Source organism: Oryzias melastigma, linkage group LG14, assembly GCF_002922805.2.
Source record: "Oryzias melastigma strain HK-1 linkage group LG14, ASM292280v2, whole genome shotgun sequence".
Lineage (NCBI taxonomy): Eukaryota > Metazoa > Chordata > Actinopteri > Beloniformes > Adrianichthyidae > Oryzias > Oryzias melastigma.
This window is the reverse complement of record NC_050525.1, coordinates 18984036-19005865: the sequence shown is the minus strand read 5'-3', so window position 1 is coordinate 19005865 and position 21830 is coordinate 18984036. Positions and strand designations below refer to the sequence as shown.

At 39.3% G+C, this 21830-nt stretch overlaps 3 protein-coding genes across 5 annotated transcripts; all 3 read right to left on the bottom strand.

The window, feature by feature from the left end:
* Positions 1–591: 591 nt before the first annotated feature.
* Positions 592–10437, bottom strand: heatr6 (HEAT repeat containing 6). Of its 2 annotated transcripts, none has more exons than XM_024263762.2 (20): positions 10133–10437; positions 9232–9339; positions 9017–9157; positions 8826–8941; positions 8370–8484; positions 7968–8069; positions 7065–7229; positions 6743–6981; positions 6497–6671; positions 6214–6420; positions 5379–5478; positions 4932–5290; positions 4730–4852; positions 4567–4653; positions 2929–3063; positions 2725–2847; positions 2526–2650; positions 2337–2433; positions 1546–1750; positions 592–1472 (listed from the first exon to the last, which is right to left on the bottom strand). In XM_024263762.2, the coding sequence occupies exons 1-20, from the start codon at positions 10403–10405 to the stop codon at positions 904–906; spliced, it is 3564 nt and encodes a 1187-aa protein (XP_024119530.1). In that variant the 5' UTR covers positions 10406–10437; the 3' UTR covers positions 592–903. The 2 variants fall into 2 exon arrangements, with proteins under 2 accessions (XP_024119530.1, XP_036071036.1); XM_036215143.1 differs by having other exon boundaries at positions 8826–8938.
* A 2717-nt stretch (positions 10438–13154) lies between these two features.
* On the bottom strand, positions 13155–14574 carry dynll2b (dynein, light chain, LC8-type 2b). The gene is made up of 3 exons (XM_024263757.1): positions 14418–14574; positions 13903–14047; positions 13155–13831 (listed from the first exon to the last, which is right to left on the bottom strand). Exons 2-3 carry the CDS (start codon positions 14032–14034, stop codon positions 13694–13696), a joined length of 270 nt encoding a protein of 89 aa, XP_024119525.1. The 5' UTR covers positions 14035–14047; positions 14418–14574; the 3' UTR covers positions 13155–13693.
* A 2197-nt stretch (positions 14575–16771) lies between these two features.
* Positions 16772–21700, bottom strand: srsf1b (serine and arginine rich splicing factor 1b). 2 transcript variants are annotated; one of them, XR_002918238.2, is made up of 5 exons: positions 20972–21700; positions 19601–19803; positions 19344–19516; positions 17662–18337; positions 16772–17333 (listed from the first exon to the last, which is right to left on the bottom strand). XR_002918238.2 is itself a non-coding variant. In XM_024263733.2 (4 exons), the coding sequence occupies exons 1-4, from the start codon at positions 21160–21162 to the stop codon at positions 18113–18115; spliced, it is 792 nt and encodes a 263-aa protein (XP_024119501.1). In that variant the 5' UTR covers positions 21163–21700; the 3' UTR covers positions 16772–18112. The 2 variants fall into 2 exon arrangements, 1 of the variants encoding a protein (XP_024119501.1); XM_024263733.2 differs by having other exon boundaries at positions 16772–18337.
* Between the last annotated feature and the right edge of the window lie 130 nt (positions 21701–21830).

Genomic DNA, 21830 nt, shown 5'->3' with positions numbered 1-21830 from the left:
AATGCTGTTAACAAGAAGTTAGTAATATTTGTTAAATAAATTCTCCTTGCAACTATGAGCAATAAATCTTAAACTAAGCAAAGTCTACTTGATAATCTTTGATATGTGGGATGTTCCATGACAAATTTGTCCTTTTTTCCCCCTGCCAACGGCCCAATAAAACATTGTTTCTTTTGCAAATTAAAATCATCAGAGCGGGAAAGATACATGCCCAGAGTTCTTATGTATGTGGCATCAGAGAAAATGCACTGCCAAATCCTACTGTTGAATTTAAGGACAATTTTCTTTCACATTTTTACTATACACTTTCAAAGTTTTTGGAACGCTTTAAAGAGAATCAAAATTCTGATTAAACTAAATAGTTTTAACTCCCACAAGAGAAAAGTCTGAAAAAGTTTTGAGTATTTGATAAAGTTAATTGCAAACACAAACTGACCAATTTTTAAGTTTTTGATTCACTTAGTGGTTGCAAATATATATGAATAATATTTCAATATTTATATTAGTCTGAACAGTTCCTAATGCAACCACAAGGGGGACAATCTGTTCAGCTCCCAAATATGATGGTTGTGTTCAAAGACCAGATAGAAGTAGAAGCAAAGTTTTAATAAAAATTAGAATACAAAGCAGATACAAGATATAGTCATTTTATAGAAGTCATTTTACAGGTGATTTGTTTGGAATAATAATAGAGGTGTGATGATTAATCGATTTACTGTTCTTTCTACTATTCAGCCAGATCAATCTGAGGCAAGTTTATAATCAAATCAAGCTATAAAATCATTTCAAAATGGAAATTAAATGATTACATCAACATTAGAGATTACTATTTGGTAGATTTATTTTACTATAACGTAAAAATGAGCAAGCTCTACCACAGCAGAAAACTGCAGATGTGGTCAATCAAGACACCTCACATGTCTTTAACAATTCCTCCAGGAAATTAGTCACCATCTCTTTTCCTTGTAGTTCTTCATCTCCAACTCCATTCGAGTCCAACTCCTTCAGCCTTTTTAAAGTCTCCTGCAGACTTTTAATTCTCTGCTGAGGCGGGAAGCTCTCCCCCTTAGAGTCCCTCTCTTGATCTGTTTCTTCTACGGTCTGATCCACGCTGAAAAATTTAACGAGGTGAGTTTTCACGGCACTTCCCTCATCGCCCGCTAAGGATTTTCCAAGGGAAGGCATGTCCTGCCACTGGCTGAGGCTGAGCAGGTGCAGGAGAGCTTGTGAAAGTTTGTGTCGCAGGCTGGCGCTGTAGCGGTACTCCAGAAAGTCGTTTGTGTCTTCGCTGTGCTCCAGCGCTGTGGCCAGCGACTGCCACACACACATGAATTGCTTTGGGTTGCCGTAGCAGTCGCGGTGGGTGGGGACCGCCAGGGCCGCAGCAGATTCAATCCGGACTTTAAAGTTTTTGCAGGAAGTGACGGCATGGCAGAGGGCGGAGAAGGCATCGTGAGTCCACGCCGCTGATTCTTTAAGAAGAGAAAAGGCGTGTTTGACAGGTTTCTGACACTAAAACTGTTCATTTAAGAAGGAAAAACTCACTGAGCGGCAAAGCTGGGTTTCTGAACGCATTGCCTAATGCGTAACAAGCGTTCCATCGGACTTTCATCGTGGCTTCTGATTGGACGGTTTTCACCAGAGCGACAAAAGCCTCCTCTAGGGGGCGCTGGAATGCAGATCGAGTCATCTGGCTTTCACGCAGAAAACGAAGCAAATTCCCGAGGGCTCGGACAGCGCTAGACTTCACCTGGGAGAGAAAAGGAAATGTTAACATTTGTTGTTATCGTCATCAATAATTGTTATACATGGAGTAACATCATATAGGCGTACAAGGGCAATAAAACCCCTCAAAACAAGAATCAAAATGAAAAGGAAAGGTGATTTACTTGATTATGAAGGTAATTAGAGAGTATTCCTGCATGCAAAACATTACTTAAAATCCCACTCCAATCATCTTGTGATCTATAGCCAAAATCAAAAAACTTTTCCAGGATATTGTTTCTGCAGAGTGATTGTAGTTCCTTAGAAATTCACCTCTGATCTAAATAGATCCAGATGGATCTATTTGTCTGCAACTGGTTGTATTGGAATGGAGTGGAGCAGGGAGCTTATTGTAGCAGCTACATCACAGCTACAATCTTTTTCAAACTGCATTTTTTCATCTGCCCCTGATTTACGATTTCAATAAAGAAATACGCAGAAATGCTATTTTAAGCTTAATTTTCTTAATACATGATTAGTAAAATGCTACAAAAACAAGATTTTCATTGGAGTGGTTCTTTCAAATGTCTGTTTCATGAAGCTATAACAGTATTTTGTGTGAACAGGCTCACCCGATCTTTGTCAGACGAAGCTCTGGTGGCGGCCTGCAACATTTTTAGCAGAAGCATGTCTGAAAACTCCTCTTGGAAATCCACACCAACACTTTGCCTGATTGAAGAAATGAGAAAACCACACATCTGACAAATGCTTATCCTTTAAAATTAGAATGTTTTTAGTCTAAAACGGATCATTTGTCGCACATGTTTGCAACAAGTGTGTCTGTGAGGTTCCCGAGGGACCAGGCGGCTCTGGCGCGGACGTTTATGGAGCGGTCGTCGAGGGCGGCGAGGACGATGTTCGCCGTATCTGCCACAAACATTACATCCTGAGGGAACATGTTTGAAACATTTCAGAGTGTAATCTTCTGATTAAGTATTAACTTCTCAGTTGCATCCACACCTCTCTCAAACATGGGAACCGTATGTAAAGTCCCAACGCCCTGACGGCTGCCATCTTTACCAGACTGCTCTCCAGGTAAGTCAGGCCCAGCAGCATGGTGATGCACATCAGCTGAGTCTTTTCCTTTAAAACAGCACAGAATAGTTCTGTGAAGCTACGGACAGAGAGAGGAGGAGGAGGAGGAGGAGAGAACTGCTTACTCACAGGCAGCTGTGCGAAGGCCTGAGGCAGGATGGACGCCAGAGTGTCGCAGGCGCTGGCCTGCAGGGTGGGGTGTTGTTCATTCTGCAGCGCTGCATTCAGAGGCCCGCTCAGAACGCTGGACCAAAACTGAACCACCTGCACGATGCAACCAGGAGATTCAGAGTAAAGACATGTCACTGAGGTCTTATTAGACAAAGATTTATTTTGGGTCTAAAACCTGAGATTACATGAAGAGCTGATCATTTTAAGTGTCATGTTTCTAATCTGTTATTTCAACATCATGAGAGGTTTCACTGAATCCATTTTGACTCACTTTACAATTCTTTTCTATTTTAAAATAAATGTACTACATTTTAATATCCATCTATCTTTCAAATTCCTTTTTGAAATAAGTTTTTATTGGTTATTAAAAAACCCCTTTGTCACAGCTAATGATTTAAAGGGTAAATAAAACACTAAATCAACTTTTTTTATGGCTGTTGACTTCTATAAATTGGATTTTAAAAGTGCTGTCTGGTGGTTCTTACTACCTTTTTGAGAATTTAAAATAAACTTGTTTAATTCCGGAAATTATAATCTAAAACTGTCTGCATGCTGTCCCCTACAGGTTAAAATGATGTACTGCAGTTGAATTTTGAGAGTAAGCCCCAGAAGTTTCACCTCATCATGCTCTGAGCTCCTGCATAAAAGCCCCGCCCATCTTTGATTCTGCAACGGTCAGTCGTGATCGGGTTAGCTTTAGCATGGGACGTAAATGTTTTACCTTCGGTCGTCAAAAATCTACTGACTTACTCAACTTTCCAGTGGACTTTAAAGTTAGGTAACAGTGGTCGAGTGCGATGGGCATCAAATCCACTGAACTCTGTCATGGTGAACGATTTGGAATGAACGTTTTACTCGGGATTCTTGATTAATACATTAGCCTGTGTTAAGAGTGGGCTGAGAGTGGAGTCAGCCTCCACCTGTCCTGCTGTGTTATCCTTTAAACTGAACAAAAGCAAAACTTTTAAGAAATAAAATGATAAATCAAATACACAATTTGATGAATTATTGTTAATTTTAAGTAAAGACAGATTAAAAATCATTTTTTTAAACCCAGCGCTACACATTGTTGTATAAACTCTTAGAGTTGCACACTTCAAATAAAGATTCCTAAATCTGTGAAAGCAAATTCTAATAGCTGAATAAAAAATGACCCAACTCAAAAATAAAGACTTTCCACTAACAAATAGGACAGAAAAAATATGTATTGTATAAATTATTAATGCTTGTTTAATAAAATTGTTACCAACACAACTATCTAAATGAATATAAATGTATAAATCATGTTGAATTTTTACTTTTCTCTAAAAGTTATGTTGCTTTTTATCATTTATTTTATGTATAATTAACTTAGGTGGTGTCATTGTGATTTTTTTAATTAAATTTGTGAATTTTCCAGGTTCCTTAAATGTAAAAATGAATTTATTTAAGTGAAATCTTCCTGCAGATCCTTCAAAATAAAACTGAACAAAACTTAGGTTGTGCTTTTGTAGAATTTCAAAAACAGATGTTTAAATGCGTTATTTTTTGCACATTAAATACTTTTGTTTTTTAAACGTGTTCAACAGATTTACTTGATCCAGCAGAGACACTTACTTGGGTCAGTGGGACTCTTGAGCTCTCAGGAACGTCGTTGTCTGCTCGGTACTGCAGAATGATCCCTGAGCCGCACTCCTCCAGTAACTACAGAAAAAAAAACACACCATTGCAGGATTTCTGAATGTTATTTTGGCATCTAAACGCTCGGAGAGGGTTTTACCTTTGAGCCGTGCAGCTGTAAAGGCGGGTCGGTCTCGCTGAGGCAGAGGGTGCTCGCCTGCCCAATCTCACTGAGACTTGCTTGAGTTAGACTGAAATATCCTCGCACGAGGTGGGACAGGACCTAAATGTCACACAAAGAAATAAAAAGTAAACTTCACAAAAGTTTAGTCTCTGAATTTAATGTTTGCTTCTCGTCTCACCTGCAGAGCTGCTAGACGAACAGGAAGCGGCTCTAAAGCATCCTCGCCGTCTAAGTGATCCTCTCTGGGTTGAGTAACAAGCGAGAGGCACAGCTCGAGGAGCCACGGCGGAGAACCCCCCTTTTCCGCTGGTGTGTGAGGAGGCTGAGGCGAGTGCGAGCAGGAGCTCTGCTTAGAAGATGCAGCTGACGTCTGAGACCCCCCGTTTCTTTGCCTCCAGCTCAGGGCAGAGTCCTGCGGCGTGCACGAGCCGCCGCCGTCATCTGGCTGCTGGAGGAGAAGCTGCACCTCTGGAAGAGGAGCCTGAGTCGTCACTACAGCTCCATAGAGGGTCAGGACAGAGACGCGCACAGTCACGTCTGAAGATTTAGATTCAAGAGGAAACCGTTTTTAAAAAAAAAAAAGTTTTGTTGGCTCAACAACATATGTACATCACAACATACAGACCTCTGTGACGCATATAAGGTCGAATCTGTTTCCATAGCGATGTGAGCAGACCAGGTCTGAGACGATGGTACGGAGCGTTGGCCACCAAGAAGGCAAGGCACTATGGGAAAAAAAGACCCTTCATCTCCTTGAATAGAAGGATCAGACTCAAACATCAGAAAAAGTTATTTTCTTGATTTTTTTTCTCATTTTGTCTCTCATAATTGAGGTTAAGGAAAATTACAGGCAGCTCTCATCTTTTTCAGTGGGAGAACTTTCACAATTAATGGTTGACTAAATACTATTTTGGCCCCACTGTATTTGACACCTTCTCCACCAAACTTCCCTTTCGGGATCTCTTCCATTTGGTTCCTCTTTCAATCCACACCATGATAAAAAAGCTTGAACCTGCTCTATTAAATCTAAAAGCTTTGCTCCCTGGCTTACTTTTTCCTATCTGGCTACAAGCACGCCTTCCTCCTCATCCTCTCTGACCAGTTCCACCGCCGTCCTGTAGGTCAACAGCACTGCTCCTTCTGACCACGATCGATCTGCTACAATTATCTGTGATTTGTACAATTGATTTTTTCGCCTCTCCTGAAACAACTCTCCACATTTACATAGACTTGGGACAAGAACAAGAAAAAGATGCATTGCGCCCCCTTGTGGTTGCACCAGCACAAGTAATCTACAGGTAAATAAATCAAAAATGTTAAGAGCAAGATTATAAAGCATCATATATGTGGACTACAACGCTCAGGATTACTCAGGAAGATCGATTTAACACTTCATCAGCCATGGAAGTAAAACCTATCAGTTTGGGACTGAAAAACAACCACAGAGATTTCAGCTGTACCTTTACGACCTGAGTGAGTGTTTGGGAGGACGTCTCTGCCAGGAGGGCCAGACTGAGGGCTCGGTGCAGCTCCCTCACAGAAGTAGCCAGTAAAAAAGAGAAAGGGGTGTAAGATGTTCGGGGTGATGCCGTATCTTCGGCCACGGCCAGGAACTGACGGGAGCCGTCCAGTATGGCTGTCAGCACTTGAAGGGCGCACAGCCTCACCTGAAGGGGGTCAGAACAAGGCAGTAGTAGTATCCTTTGAGGTGTTTGAAACACACGACGTGAACTCTGACGGTACCTTTGGCGATGGATCCTTCAGGATGATTGTGAGGAGGGTCAGGGGTGGCGGCCCCGCGGTGGGCGAGTCGGGGATGAAGGAGGACCAGTATCCATACAGAGTCCTCTTCTCTACAGCTTTCACAACTGCTAGCTTACAGTGCAGGGCTCCCTGACGCACACGGATGTGGTTTAGTCTGAAACACCAAAATACTGAAGTTTAAGTGCATCAAATGCTTAAATGAGAAGATTTTGTTATTGTCTGTACCTTAATTTGCTTTGAGCATTTCCCTCAGTGTCAGAAAACTCAGAGTCAGAGCTGTTCAGCTTCCACGATGGATAAAATAATGGAGGGAAGGATTTCGCCGCCGTCTCGCCGCCCCCCCTGCCCTCTTCACCTCTCTGGAGCGCAGGTACAGCTTCTTTGTCTTCCCCATCTTTTTCCTCTCCTCTGCTCTCTTCAGTTTGTGTCTTCTTACCTTTTCCTTTGGACTTTCTTTTTTTGTTCTTGACCAAAACATACAAAAAAATAATTCAGTCATTTCAAGCACTCCCAAAAAAAAAACATTGATGATAAAAATAGATTTTACTCCTGAGGTTTTTCCTGAAGCTGTGGCATTTTTGGGTGGTGCTGATGGTGCTGGAGGTTCAGCAGGTTTGGGTGAAGGGACGCCCTCATACTGAGGAAGAGGAGTTGGATAAAGCACAGTCGGCCACTCCACACTCAGACCTGGAGCTCCCTGGAACATGAGTCTCTGCACAAGACCAGTTGGATTAAAAAACAAAAAATCAGTATTGAAGTTAGGGGTGTCAAATTGTTGCTTTAATTAGGATTAATTAATTACAGAAAAATAGGTGTGTTTTTATAGCATTATTAGGTGTCAATTATCAGAAATGAACCCAGAAGTTTGATCTCACTGGAATGTTACTTCCACAAAGCTTGTTCATTTTTGATAATGCACACCTTAAAGCGGTTTACCCCACTAATAGGCCAACCATTGTACTTACAAAATATATAAATATTAAATAAATGATCAGTAGTTTAATTTTTTGTTTTTTTAAGGTTTACATTTTTTTTTTTACAAAAAACTATTTAATAGACAGTGCAATGCGTTGTCATGGTAACAACTGCAGAGCCTACATCATGATAAGTTAAACAAAGCAACATTTCCACGGAAAATGGCATATCTTCCTGCTTGCTTTAGTACAGTCACAACAAAGTAACAAAGCCCTTTTTTCTTAACTGTTCTAGATTGAATATAATTCCTTTGGGGATGTAAAAATAATGGCAAAATTCTATTAAAAATATATTTTATTGTACGACAATGTCATAAACTTTAAAAGAAAATACTTCAAAATTAGGCTTTTACAGCAATGATTAGGTTAAAATAAAGATAGATTAATAAATGTAATAAAAGTTTAATAATTGCACAAAAAAATTAATCATGACAGCAACAGTTGAAGTGTTCATGCTTTAAGAAAAAACAAAAAACCTTAAGGGCAGCCAGCAAAGATCCAAGTTTATCTCCTTCTCCAAACTTCCACTTTCCACCCGAGAGGCAATACTGAAGGCCTTTCAGGGCTGCTTGGATCACCTGCTCACGACATAAAAAGCATCATTCAGATAATCATTTATGAGCCTAAATAAATATATTTCCTCCTGAGTACCAGAAAAATCAAATTGTGGAATATATTTTTATAAAAACTACAATTCCCAGAGCCCTAACCATTCACATTTAGCATCATTTAGCAAGTCTCAAATGTCCTCTATAAAGGCCAAAGTATGCAGTGGTTGGGAGATATTCAGGTTTAGAAATATCCTTTACAGAGGATAAATGTGCGTTGCGGTAGTCAGGGGGATATAGTTATATAAAAATAGATCATAGTTCTCATACCACGCAGTAAAAAAGCTCATCTGTGTCGGGAGGTTTAGGAGACACCAGCGTCTTCAGGAAGACTTGAAAACAAGTGCTTCTGTAGTGATCATCCAAAGGTGGCTGACCGGGAATCCTTTTGAAAAAAAAAAACAATTACAAGACCTAAGACTGAAAAGGAAAGACCATTTAGCAACAAAAAAAATGCAACATGAAAACCTAAAAATAAGTAGATTGTGATTTTGTGACATAATTACTAACATTGTACATGTAATACAGATGTTTGCATAAAACAATTGGAAATGTTCAAAAATTTGACTAAAATATTGTGTTAATTATTGATTGAATCCAACAGCTTAAAATATTTATTTAAAAAAATACAGAAATACTCTATTTTTTAATTTTTTAATGAAAAATACTAAAAAATAAAAGAAATATTGTTCATGCAGCTCTAAAGCTAGACTCATAAAACCCTACCTTAGACAGATGTTGGCCATGCAGTTCAGAGCAACATGGCGCAGCTCCATGCTCTGCTGCGATAGAGAGCTGTACTGCAGCAGGAGTCCTCCTTCACTCAGCAAGCTGCCCACCTGCTGCAAAAGAGAGAGATCTCACTGTAAACATGCTAAAGCTCTACAAAACACTCTTGTAATGAGGACTACGTCTACCTGCTGACAGTGAGGCCCGTTGCCGTACACCACTGTGGAGAGGGCCAAGAGGACATCCGAGTGCGTCCACGCACTGCAGTCTTTGAGTGCAGTGACAGTGTAGGACAGCAGCACACTGAGCGTGTGTTCATCCATGATGACCTTAAGTAAAGAAATGCGAACAAAAAGTCAGCAAGTGACTGAGGAACCCCAAAACTGGAGGAAACGACCGTTACCTTTAGTTGATTGAGAAGATGATGAACCAGTTGGCAGAATTTGACGACTAAATGTTCTTGACACAGTGGAACGAGACAGCTGGTGTGTTTCAGCAAAGAACACACGTCCTGAAATAGAAGCAAACAAGAACGACTGTTGCAGAAGTGGCTTTAGTTGAAAAAAGTGCAGAAACTCACATCTTCTTAAAATATACTAATAGAAAAGAATAAATATTTTCTTTTTCAAAAGTTTTTGCAACTGTAGAACAATTTTAAGTCAGGATGTGCTTGTGTCTCACATGGGTGGATCCAAACAGGAAAACAGGGACATGAAGTTATATTTCTTACCGCAAAAGAAGTGAAATCAAATTAAAACTGTAAAATCATTCCCAGGGGTCTTTTGACTGTTAATGATAACAGTTTCTGCAGAGCAGCAAGAGTTGGCATAGAGTAAGCCTGCTCTGACTTCCCATCATCACTTTGTTTATAAGCTCTTGCTCAAGTTACAGCCCTGTTACCCACAATACTTGTGCAAAGTTTGATATATTGATGCAGCATATATGCATCATTTTTATGTATTCTTTGTTTTGATTGCTTGAAATAAAATAATTCCACATTCAATTATTAAAACACAGTCAAGGCCATTTAGCTTACTAGGACAAAACTAATATACAATTTCAAATCTAAATTTACTTTCTGAACTTGACTTAAAAAGTAAACCATTTGACTTGGTTTGAATTTATTAATTTATTTTTATGTCATTCATAGTTCGATTGTTAAAATATGTAACTTTGACTAGACTAGCTCAGTTGTTGTTTCCAACTTTCCTAAACTCAATTAAGTACATTAACTGTCTTTTCCCCAAACAGTTACTTTAAGTCTTAGAGTCTAAGAGAATAAAGATGAAAAACACAGATGTTACCTCTGGCCGTATGTTGACGCTGACATCTGGCGTTTTGTTGTAGTTCTCGGACAGCAGTTGGTCGAACAGCAGGTTCAGCTGCTCTCTCAGCTGGACGCTGTCGGCCCGTAAGGCTCGGAGCTTCGCGGAGCATCGAGACAAATGCTTTTCTGCGTCCGACAGACAGCTAAGATGCGATTCAGGAACGAACGGCGCCGCCTCAGCTGAGAGAGACATCGAAGGAAAAGCACGACGGGAAGAAGCCGGCTCAGACACTCCTGTTGGCACCGCCATGTTTGTTACCCGGATGTGATTTACTCCCTGTAGCTCTTTACTGCCCCTAGCGTTGACATCTGGAAACGCAGCCGTTGCGGCTGGGGTGTGAACAAGACATGAAATTATATAGGGATCTCTGATGATTGCAGATGACATTCAGATCTATAGTCAGAACAGGAAGCAGCTGGAGGAACACCTAGAGAGGTATAGGTTTGTTTTGAGAAGGAAAGTAATGAAAATCAGCCATAGCAAGACAGAGTATTTGTGTGTAGATTAAAAGGACACAATGGAAGCGACAAGATTACCGGGAGCAAGCCCTTAGCAAAAAGTAGTCTATTAGGTGTACTACAAGTATAATTATGCTAAAAGTGATGCAGTATGCTTCTGGGTTTGATTCCCCAGGTGCTCAATGAGCTTAATCCAGTGTGGGTCCTAGTCAAGACTCTTCACACTACAGCCTAACTATAGCGACAAAGGGCCCCAAGTCTGGGTCTTCTGTGCCAATCCAAAGCCCAGATAAAATATAGAATTGTGTCAGGAAGGGCATCCTGCTTAAAATAGTTAACAAATGAAATGAAATATTATTACTATCAATTCTGTGTGCAATATTGCATGTACTTTACTAATAACACATAAATGGTATATACTTGCATAGTGTTTTTCTACCTTCCCCGAAGGCCCAAGGTGGTGGCTCTGCTGCCAAACACTGGCGCCAACCTTCCATCAGAGGCAATGTGAGGTTCTTGCCTTGCCCAAGGACACTTTGATACATGGGCGGGCAAGCCGGGAATCAAACCTGCAAGCTTTCGATCAGATGTCGGTCACCCTACCGCTCCACCACAGTCACTCCAAACAAATCTTAATAAATAAAAAATAAATTAATGTACAAATTTGTGAAAGCTGTTTCGCTGTGTCAACTACTGAAGGGATGCTAAAAGGCTAACAACATTTCTATATTGTAAACTTAAAGTGTGCCAATTTAGTCTGAAGAAATATCCAGTATGTATCCTTCCTACACTAAATGTATAATTACTACATTACATGGATAATTACTACTCCATATATCCATCTATCTTCTTTTGCTCATCCAAATTCGGGGGCAGCAGTCTAAGCAAAGTTGCCCAGACTTCTGTCTCCCTGGCCCCTTCCTCCAGCTCCTCTGGGGGGACCCAAAGACATTCCCAGACCAGTCGAGAGATCTTGTCTCTCCAGCGTGTCCTGGTTCTTCCCTGGAGCCTCCACCCAGTGGGATATGCCCAGAACACTTCCCCAGAGAGGAGTTCAGGAGGCATCCGGACCAGACATCTCTCCATGTGACTGAACTTCTCACCTTATTTCTAAGGGAGCGCCCAGCCACCCAACGGAGGAAGAACCTTTTCGCCTCCTCATTCTTTCGGTCATGACATAGAGTGCTTTCTGGCTCTCTCTTCACCACAACAGACCGGTTCAACGACTGCATAATGGTGGATGCCACACCAATCTGTCTGTCCATCTCACGCTCTGATCTTCCCTCACTTGTGAACAAGACCCAAGACATTTAAACTCTTCTACCTGAGGCAGGAGCACCCCACCCACAGAGAGAGGGCAAACTACCTTTCTCCAATCAAGAACCATGGCCTCAGACTTAGCAGTGCTGACCCACATTCCAGCCGCTTCACACTCAACCGCTCCAGTGCATGCTAGAGGTCCTGGCTTGATGAGGCCAACAGGACATCATCTCCAAAGATGATGTTACTAATTACTACTCTACATCCTGCACTGTAAGTTTACTTCCTGTGCTAAACATAGACTTACGTGGACTACAGTATACTTGCAATTTTTATATTTACACTTAATAAAATAAACCTCAAGCGTATTAGAATCAGCAGGATTGAGAACATCAGAGGAGCAACTCATATTAGATATATTTGAACTGAAATATATTAAAAATAAAATAAAATAAAACTATTGATCCCATAAGAGGCAAGTTGCATTGGTGCCATGAAAACAGCAGATAGATAATACCATAAAAAAAACTTGATATTTGGACTTGTTCAAAGGGGGGGACAATAATTGTTTTGATAAAAGTATTTTGAGGTTTAAGTTACCAGACGAGAGGCCCAGAAACAGGAGGTTCTAGAATGTGGAGCGGTACATGAGTAGTTTATGAAGTAATCAGTACAGTAGATCATATTTTATTGAGGCAGATGATTTGCAGTGGTGAGCCCTGAGGCAGGTCATTTATTTAAAACTATTGTTGGAAGTCTGAATAAAATATACTTTAATGAAATGCACATGAGCTCATAATGGTTGGGATAAGATCAATATTCAAGTTTTTCCACACAGAAACAAACTTGCTAGAGCACTTCAAAACAAATATCTTTGACAGAACATAAAGCCTTCTTTGGACAGAGCGGTCCAGTCCAATATTTCATAGAACCATGAAACAGTACTGACCCCATACCTCTTGAGGGCCCCCCATCCATTGTAGGTTCATAGAAAAATGGAACGGGACGGTTGGGGCGACGCAGCTATAGCCACCCATTGATTGGCTGAAAATGACGACATTAGAAACCTCCACTAGAGTTCTAAGGTAGCATTCCATTATCCTCTATAGCAACATTCTTAGCCATCTTCTTTCAAACATTAAATTCATGTTAAATATTATTTACAAAAACTGCTGGATGACCTCCATTGTTGCTTTTCTAATCGTCACTTTACTTTTACACCAACTTACAATCTGGTGCATAATTTCTAATACCAGTGAAAGAAAAAGTCAGGAACACAGTTGTAGCAATTTTTTCCATTTTAATGTCTCCAAGTTGTGCTTCACATTTGAGCTGTTGATTGAAAATATTCCAAAACAAGACAGCACAGTTACATTCCATTATAAGCAGCAGTAACACTGAACATATTCACAATTATTGTACACAGGAATGTTCACGCATTCTCCCCTTATTAAGGAACCGCACATTTTTTTTGGCATCTAGTTTGGTTGTTACAGGGAAATGAAAGGCATTTTAACAAAAAACTGTTGCTCTTCTTAATGCAATTAAAATAAGTCATCACTAGATGTAAATGAACAAGACGGCTCGGTGCATCAGCACGTGGCAAACATTCAAACATACGAGCCATAAATAAATCCAGTGGGAGTTCAGCCATCAGAGAGAGCTCCACATCTTCCAAAGGATGGATCACCAGTCCAGACTACATCACCCCCTAAGTGCAACACTACCATCATGAAATAACTGAGTTGGCAGGGAACCACTACATAGCATGTCTGCAGAAAGGCGGAGGCTGGCGTACAGTGTGCTGCAGGTTTACATCTCAGCCGGACTTGAACAGCAGAATAGCTACTTGACCCAAGTAGAAGTAGATGAAATGCTTCGTCTCGTGGGTCACATAGCTACCAAAGTTCCTCCCAACAATGCAGTGCCATGTTGGGTTGTATTTTTTGTCAAACTCCTGCAAAAAATAAAATAAAATAAGTCAACACGAACATTAATTTAGATGTTTTGTCCAGAGACCCAACTTACCTTCTTGACATATGCAGCAATATCCTTCTCGATATTGTACTTCTCCATGGCTTGCATGGCACAGTCCACTGCATCCTGCTGCATTTCCTCAGACATGTCTGCATTTTTGATTACCGCCTTCTTGTCCGACATGATGGGCTTTTGACTGCAAAAGGACAAAGTATAATGTATAGGAGCTGTCCATGAGAACTACAGTCACGACTCCCTGCTTGTAAAACCTAAACGCGGGTCAGGAGGCTTCAATGTACAAATGCAGCTCTTATCTAGGAGAAAGGGTCACTGAACTGACAGTTAGTTAGACAACAGTCTGAATTTTCCTGCAGGCATTGCCTTCATGTGGCTGTGTTCCCGTTTGTGCCAGCAGCAGCAAAGTATTGAATTGCGGCGATGCAGCGTTGGGTTTCATGGAGCTTTTTTAGCAAAAGCAGCCACGAGGAACTCAAGCTCGTGCGCGTAAAAGCCACTCCGGGAACAAACAAACCAAACCAAAAAACAAACGACTACACAATTCTTACCTATATCTCTACAAAGTTGCAGTAATTTCGGGTGAACGTTTCGGGACGCCGCACTGATTTTATTTCATTTATGGAAGGACGCATGGTGCGTTGGCCCCGCCCTCCACCTTGGTCCTGCTCTGTGATTGGCTGCCCTGGATCTTCAACGCAGGTGGCCATGGTTTTTCACTCGTGGACAGAAGCCCGCATTTTATTTCCACCCAGAATGCACTGTTTCCAGTATGGCCGGAAAAATAACAATTTATCCTTCGATTATGAGGATTTTAATACTTTTTACAGTCTATTAAAATCTTATTTTGAGACCAATTTAAAGGGATGGGCCAAATTTCTATTAAATTCAAAGTAAGAAATAGAAATTTGAAAGCTAAAATTAATATTTTAAACAAACGAAATGTTATTTTAATCAGATAACCTTTTAGATTTTCATTAGTGTCAGAACCTTTTACAAATATAAAAAAATCAGTTTCTAAACAACAAAACTTATCCAGTGTGAGGGTATATTTAAAGTAAAAATATTAATTCCCTTGTCCTTAAAAGAAAGTAGTACACTTATAGCTTATTTCATTTAGTATACATGAGTAAACAACCTACCTACATGTTGTGTAGTATACTAACTAAATTGGAACATTTTAAGTTTACAACATATACATCATAAAGGTTAACTTCAATTATACTTAATTTATTTTAATATAGACCAACCATACATATAGTAGACTTAAATAACTACTTTTTGCAGTGCCCTTTATCAATAAATCACATAGTTAGAAAGTATGTTTACTTCCCTCTTAACGATCTTCCTATTGTAACATGCATTGTAGAGTGACCAGAACTTCCAAATCCTCAACACATCCCCATTGTCTGTCTTGCATCAAATGCTGCCTGATGACATCCATAGCAACATGCGAACAGGCTGAGAACCAGCCTGGCTGTCGTGGCTATGTGTGGTCTTACCACCTGTTACAAAACGCTGGAATGAACTCACTTTTATAGTGGCCGACAAGATTGTTTCTTCAAACTTAATTCTTCCAAATAAAAACCAAAGAAAGGTTCAGTGACAGAAAAAGTTGTTTGGAATTAAAAGAAAATGTTTGGCATTTGGCATTCATCCTACATATAAATGTTTGCTGGACAAAGGCATCATTTAGACAGGAAAACACTGGATTTTCAACAACACAACAAATGGTGCCACTTTGATTGAAGGAAATTATTTTTGTTTTAACCGAGAAGCAGTTAACTTTACTTTACACTAAAGTTCAACACATTAAAGTGATTGGCTATAATTCCTGTCAGGCTTTTATCTAAATACTTATAATTTTCTTGCTCATTGAGGCCAACACAGACCTGTTAGTAAAATGCAAAGTTTTTTTTACTCAAATAAATGTTTATCTCATCTGAAGGTAGAAGATTTAAAAAATGTGACTGTTGTCTTCTAAGCTAAAATGGTGCAGTTACATTCACAAATTTAGGTATTTATTAGAAAATATAGTAAAATATGTGTATTAATTGTGTTGTAATTGCTTCCAGAATGTTTATAGCATTTAGATTAGACATATTTCCAACATTTCTTTAAAGATTTAGAAGGCCTCGTTTTTATTTTTATAACAAAGACTGCTAGGATTTAATCATCAGTGTAGTACAAAAAAATTAAGCAACATTTCACTTGCTTTGTTTAATTTCACATTAAATCAGTAACTATATTTTAAAGTTGTTCTTTTTTAGTTTATGTATGGGCACATTATTCTACATTTTATAACATCTTGGTAAAACACATTGCCAGCATACTGCTCATGTGCTTGAGTTATCTGCTAAAGCATTTAAAATTGACCTTGCAGGCTCCCATACATCTACTCCTAAACTCAAATCTAGGACAGAGCATTTGTAGTAGATTCACCTAAATTAGATTTCCAAGTCTTTTCAGGTTTTAGATCTTCACTTAAAACAGACTTGTTTTTGCAGGGTTTTTGTTAAATCAGTCAAACTTCAAATTTAACTAAATTAAATATTTTTATTCAATTTCTGCCCTTACCTTTGTTTATACAATTATTTTTTACCATCTTTTCTCTTTTTGCTTACTGTTCCATTTTAATGCCTCAAACTTTTTTTGATTTTCACTTTACACTTTAAAGGTTGTTTTAAAAATGCAAACTAATGCTATTTTAATAAAACATGAAAATTTGGGAAAAACATCTAAATTCTAGCTTCAGTTAATCATCAAAAATTTAGTCCAAAAGGTTTTTTTTTTAATGAAACCAGACCAGATTTAAAAAATAAATTTTAGAAGGAATGTCTACATAAGTTCATCATTTAATGTACGTCTGTGTCTTGGTATGCTGGAGAAAGTGAACAAACACCTGTAGTGTTACTCAATGTTTTATTAAAAGAGAATAAAGCTTTGAAATACTGGAGACAAGAGTCAAGGGGAAAAAATGATGTTTTACCTATTTATAAAAAAGGCCTAAATGGGGAAAAACAAACAAAACACATTAAATGTGACATTCCTTAGACATTTCCATGCCCCCCGCCCCCCTCCCTCTACTGCTGTCAAAGGTTTCCCGCTATTTACCGCTCTCCTTCCGTGTGGAGATCCATCCTGCCACTTCCAGACCTCCTCCTGGATCTGATCCAAGCTTTGCTCCTCTTATCAAATTACAAATCGCTTGAATATAATTCCTCCTCATTCCGTCAGTAATTGCACCTTTGTTGTTTCAAAGATATAGATGGAATCTTTTTTTTTTTTTTAAAGAAGGGCCAAATTTCTTTTGATTAGGCTACAAAAAAGAAACGATTCCGGTATGCCAGGGTTATGTGGACAGGGCCAGGGTCGTGCTCCATGTATCCATCCTGAAGCCTAATCCTAATCTGATCCTGAATCCTGATCCAGCTCCGGAATGGGGAGACAATGAGCCCAGTCCAAACCTTTAGAATACCAGCAGCAAAGAGAAGGAGGTGAGTTAGAATCACACCTTCAAAATAAAATTCATTTAATAAATGCAGCTACCAGGGAGTTTACTTCGGGGGATAAAACTTAAAGGGCGTTATCTAAATTTAAGCCCAAAGTTACTTTGAAAATACAAAGATGAAAAAAAAAGTAAAACAAAAAAATTAACAACCTTAGAGTCTTCCGAACACAACATGATTTACTGTAACATTCAACAGCAATCTACTGGAAAGTGGGTGTTAAAAAAAAAAGTCACAAAAGCCTCATAATGCAGATTTCACAGTTTACAAGGCACAGCCATCATACCATTGGTGCCATATTTGACTCCTCCTCCTCCTGTTTATCTTAACATGAACTGTTTCCTCTCTTCCCATCCTATCCTGTTCCTCTGAACTCTACAGAGAAACACACAAGAAGGTCAAAGGACATTTGTGGTTGCTAAGGAGAGGCAAAAAAGCAAAAAGAAATAAGAATTTCAGATGGACAGCCAGGAGAAGTGTACTGCAGAATGAAAGAGATGGACAACAGAAATCATGTTTTTGTGAGGGGACTCTAGGGGAGAAAGTCAAATGGGTCATATAAACAAGTCTCCAAAATAAAGGAAAACAAAGGAAATGAACTCAAAAAGTGTGAGGAAAAAGAAAACAGACAACATGATGGAACACGGGTGTCATGAGATGATCCTCCAGGAGAACACAAGATTTATTGGGGAACGCTTTCGTCTCCGCCTCTCAGGCACGTCGCCGCTTCCAAACGTTTAGGTGCGGGAGCGAGAACGTGAGCGGGAGCGAGAACGGGAACGTGATCGCGAGCGGGAGTTGGAGCGCCGCGGCGAGTAACGGGGAGAGGCTCGGTTGCGGCGTGGGGAGTAGCTGCGAGATCGGCTCTTGCTCCGGCTTCGACTGCGGCTACGAGAGCGAGAGCGACCGTAGCTGGGGCTGCGAGGGCCGTCCATCTTCACACGGATGTAGGCCGTCTCTCCCTATACACAAACACAACAATGTTCACCTTGGATAGACAACAACAAGACTCACCAGAAAGAGTTTGAGCCTGTTAGTCAGAGATCCTCACGGTTCTGCCCTTTCCTTCAGGCTCAACACATCATACACATAAAAACATGTTTGTACAGCTTTAAAAATAAAGACAGGATTGATTTAACATGGACTCCAAATCCAACACAATGCAAATCATCAGTTTCTTTTGAGTTTCTTTGGATGTGAATAAAAGTAGAAAGGTAATGGTTATTTTTACATCAAACCTGAAATGTCACAATTTAACACATGCGCCTCAAAATATTCTCCAGTAAAGGATTAAACTGATTTTAATGGGGTTTTAACTGACATAATCAGGGTGTGTTTACAGGGTGACATCCATCTTCTACATAAAAATGAGGAGCACAAAATTGTAAATGCTGCATCTTTGTGAAAACACAAAGGATGCTTCTGAATTTTTTCCCATTTTCAGAAGAAAGTTCCATCAAAATGTGATCTTTTTGCATTGAAAGGGAAAAAACAAGCATCACCAGAAGTGACAAATATCGTCGTAAAAGTCAAACACTTGTAGTTTGTGCAACAACTGTGGAAATTAGTGACGGTACAATTGCTTTCTCTAAGATTTAAAATCTAAAATATGATCTGCGTTCATATTTTCTTACATTTGTGACCCCAAACAAGGCTCAATTAAACAAAAGTTGCATAAAAGACAGGTATTGAATTCGTCACACCATGGCGTCCCATTTTATGGTATAAATATCCATTTAAAATTAACTTGCAAGCCTCTGCAAATACAAATCTTTGTGGAGTTGGCAGATTTGTTTGGATTACACGCCCACACATCAAAATAAATAAAAACCAAGCTAAAGGTAGCTTTACTTACTAGAGAATCATTTCCACACTCCTTTTCTTCCTTCACTCATATTATTTTTTAATTCCTGACATGATCCTAAAAGCCATTTTAAAGTTAGTGTCAGCCTTTCATTTGTTACGTACCTCATGGGAGCGGAACTTTGTGTTATCCAATTTACGCACAGCGTACGTCATATCTTCCTTGCGCACAAACTCCACCACTCCAGTGCCATCACGGTACACATCAGCATAACATACATCACCTGCCTCCCGCATGTGATCCTTCAGGTCCTGCCAGCTCCCACTGGGGGGAAGACCTGAAGGGAAAGAAGGTGATTTAGATGTTAGCAAAACACAATTTATGGTGTTTGACACATGAGGCAGAGGAAAACAGCACCCACCTGACACAATCACCCTGTTCTCGGAGCGCCGAGAGGGGGGACCATACCTCCCCCTTGGCGGGCCCATTCCTCCACCTCCGCCGCCGCCGCCACCACCACCGCCGCCGCCACCACCTCCCCTCCCACTTCTCGGAAACTCCACACGCAGACGGTAACCATCATAATCGTAACCATCTCTTCCGTACACAGCATCCTCAGCGTCCCTGTTGAGCAAAAAAATTAATTAATAAAAAAAAATATATTACAATAAAACAACCATTAAAAAGAAAAATTATGACAAATTGTCAAAAATATTTTAATTTTATTTTGTTCTTTTATGCTCAACTATAAATGCTGATTTTTTTTTAAGAATTAGGATATTTAGTCATAAATTGATTTTAAAAAAGTAGATAAATTATAACACACATTCAAATCCAAATACACATAGGATGCTGCTATATTACTCAAATATTTGCACCAAAAGTCCGACTCTAACCATCTTTTGATCTATTTCAAAAGTGTTCCCACTGGAATTAATTATAATTATGCCGTTTAATTTAGCCAAAATCAAAATGTGTCGAATTCTAAGACAGTTTTTGCGGCAACCCTTCACAAATTGAATTTTATTATTTATATGTATTTGAGAACATGTTAAAAACACAGTTTTCATTGGAGTGGATTTTTAACAAACTACATGACACGTGAATATGATTTTTTTTCAAAAGCTGTCAAGTATTTATACTAAAGATGCTTGAGGTAGTCGTTGTCTTAGTGGTTATTTTTAGTAATAAGCAAATACTGTGCCTTCCAAACTACTAATATTTATTTATTTTTATTTTTAATATTGAATTAAATTCCGTCTTTAATCGTCTCAATAATACCAATTGTACGTATTTAATATTAAAATAAAAGTAGTTTCTTTGAAAGTTGCTTTCAAAATTCAGAGTGATCTAGTGGTGCAGGTAGCAACCAGCACATGCAGGTTTTACTACAAAGCAGAAATTAAAAATAAAGGCCAACTTGAAAATTTAAAGTTAATAAATAAATAAATATAGCTAAAAAATTGTGGTTCAGCTTCAAGCGGCTTATATTATTTCTATTATTACTGCCATTTAGCCAAGTTGAGACACGTTTACTGGCAAACACGAGTTTCCGTAAGCAGGCCTCACTTAAGATTAGGTCTGGAAACTCCTCCCCTCCCTCTTTGAAATTGTTTTAAAAGAGCCGCACGGAAGCAGCAGATACGAAATATAAGCTTTTACAAATCCCCCCAACTAATAAAAATTTTAAAAAGGTAAAACCTGTAGGACTGGAACTTGTCTTTTGTAAAACTAGCTGTGGGTGTAGCTAGCTAACTGAGGCGCTAAAACGTGGCGGAGTGCAACCGCTCACCTCGGATCCTCGAACTGCACAAAGGCAAAAGGCGGTCCTCCCCGGCGGTTTTTCAGATCAATGTCACGAATTGATCCATATTTGTAAAACAAATCCTCCACGTCTTTGGAGCGAATGTCGGGGGGAAGATTCCCAACATATATCCGACAATCGTTACTTCCCGCGGGTCCTCGAACGAGTCCTCCGGACATGATAACGCAAACAAAGCTAAAGCTAGCCGAGATAAAGGTTTGCCGCTACCGGAGATTCTTCGGAAGATATTTATGCTAAACCACTTTTCCCTGATATTTACTGAAACGTGGGTCTACACGGATAAGCTCTAATTCACAACAAAGTGAATTAGCAGCCCTCAAAGTAGACGCAGAAAAGGCGAAGAAGACATTAAACGCTACTAGACTTAGCTAATCGAAACCTCTGCAAACATCCGCGCTTCTGTTTCTTCTTTGTCTGTGGAACAAGAGGAACGTCTTAAAGCGGATCTTAGCGCCCTCTGTTGAGCGGAGCTGGTTACTACAGATAAATCCCAAACGTTTTTTTATTCAATGCCACAAACATAGAACAATCTTTATAATTTTAGCAAAATATTACATGCAAAAAGAGTAACGTTCCATTACTAAAAAAGTAAATAAAAAATATTTGGCCTCCAAAAAAAAAAAAACACTATCACAAATTAATCAAAACATTGAGATGATTCAAACTTTTTGAATGTATTTCCAATTAGTAGACCCCTATCTTAATTTTATGTTAACATAAATTATCTTTTTTGTTGTTTTTCATTTTATTGTTGTATGTATACATGTATACTATGCACTTTGGTGCATTTGCAGAGAGCTTTTTAATGTGCAATATTCCTGTAAAA

What these genes read in the sequence shown, in the direction of transcription:
- heatr6 (XM_024263762.2), bottom strand. Translation starts at nt 10,405, where the DNA reads ATGGCGGTGCCAACAGGAGTGTCTGAGCCGGCTTCTTCCCGTCGTGCT. An exon ending in CTTCAGGAAAAACCTCAGGA is followed by an intron (nt 6,982 to 7,064) that starts GTAAAATCTATT and finishes GTTTTGGTCAAG; the next exon opens with AACAAAAAAAGAAAGTCCAA. An exon ending in TACAGCTGCACGGCTCAAAG is followed by an intron (nt 4,654 to 4,729) that starts GTAAAACCCTCT and finishes TTTTTTCTGTAG; the next exon opens with TTACTGGAGGAGTGCGGCTC.
- dynll2b (XM_024263757.1), bottom strand. Translation starts at nt 14,034, where the DNA reads ATGTCGGACAAGAAGGCGGTAATCAAAAATGCAGACATGTCTGAGGAA. An exon ending in TTGCTGCATATGTCAAGAAG is followed by an intron (nt 13,832 to 13,902) that starts GTAAGTTGGGTC and finishes TATTTTTTGCAG; the next exon opens with GAGTTTGACAAAAAATACAA.
- srsf1b (XM_024263733.2), bottom strand. Translation starts at nt 21,162, where the DNA reads ATGTCCGGAGGACTCGTTCGAGGACCCGCGGGAAGTAACGATTGTCGG. An exon ending in GAACAGGGTGATTGTGTCAG is followed by an intron (nt 19,517 to 19,600) that starts GTGGGTGCTGTT and finishes CTTTCCCTTCAG; the next exon opens with GTCTTCCCCCCAGTGGGAGC. An exon ending in CAAAGTTCCGCTCCCATGAG is followed by an intron (nt 18,338 to 19,343) that starts GTACGTAACAAA and finishes GTTTGTGTATAG; the next exon opens with GGAGAGACGGCCTACATCCG.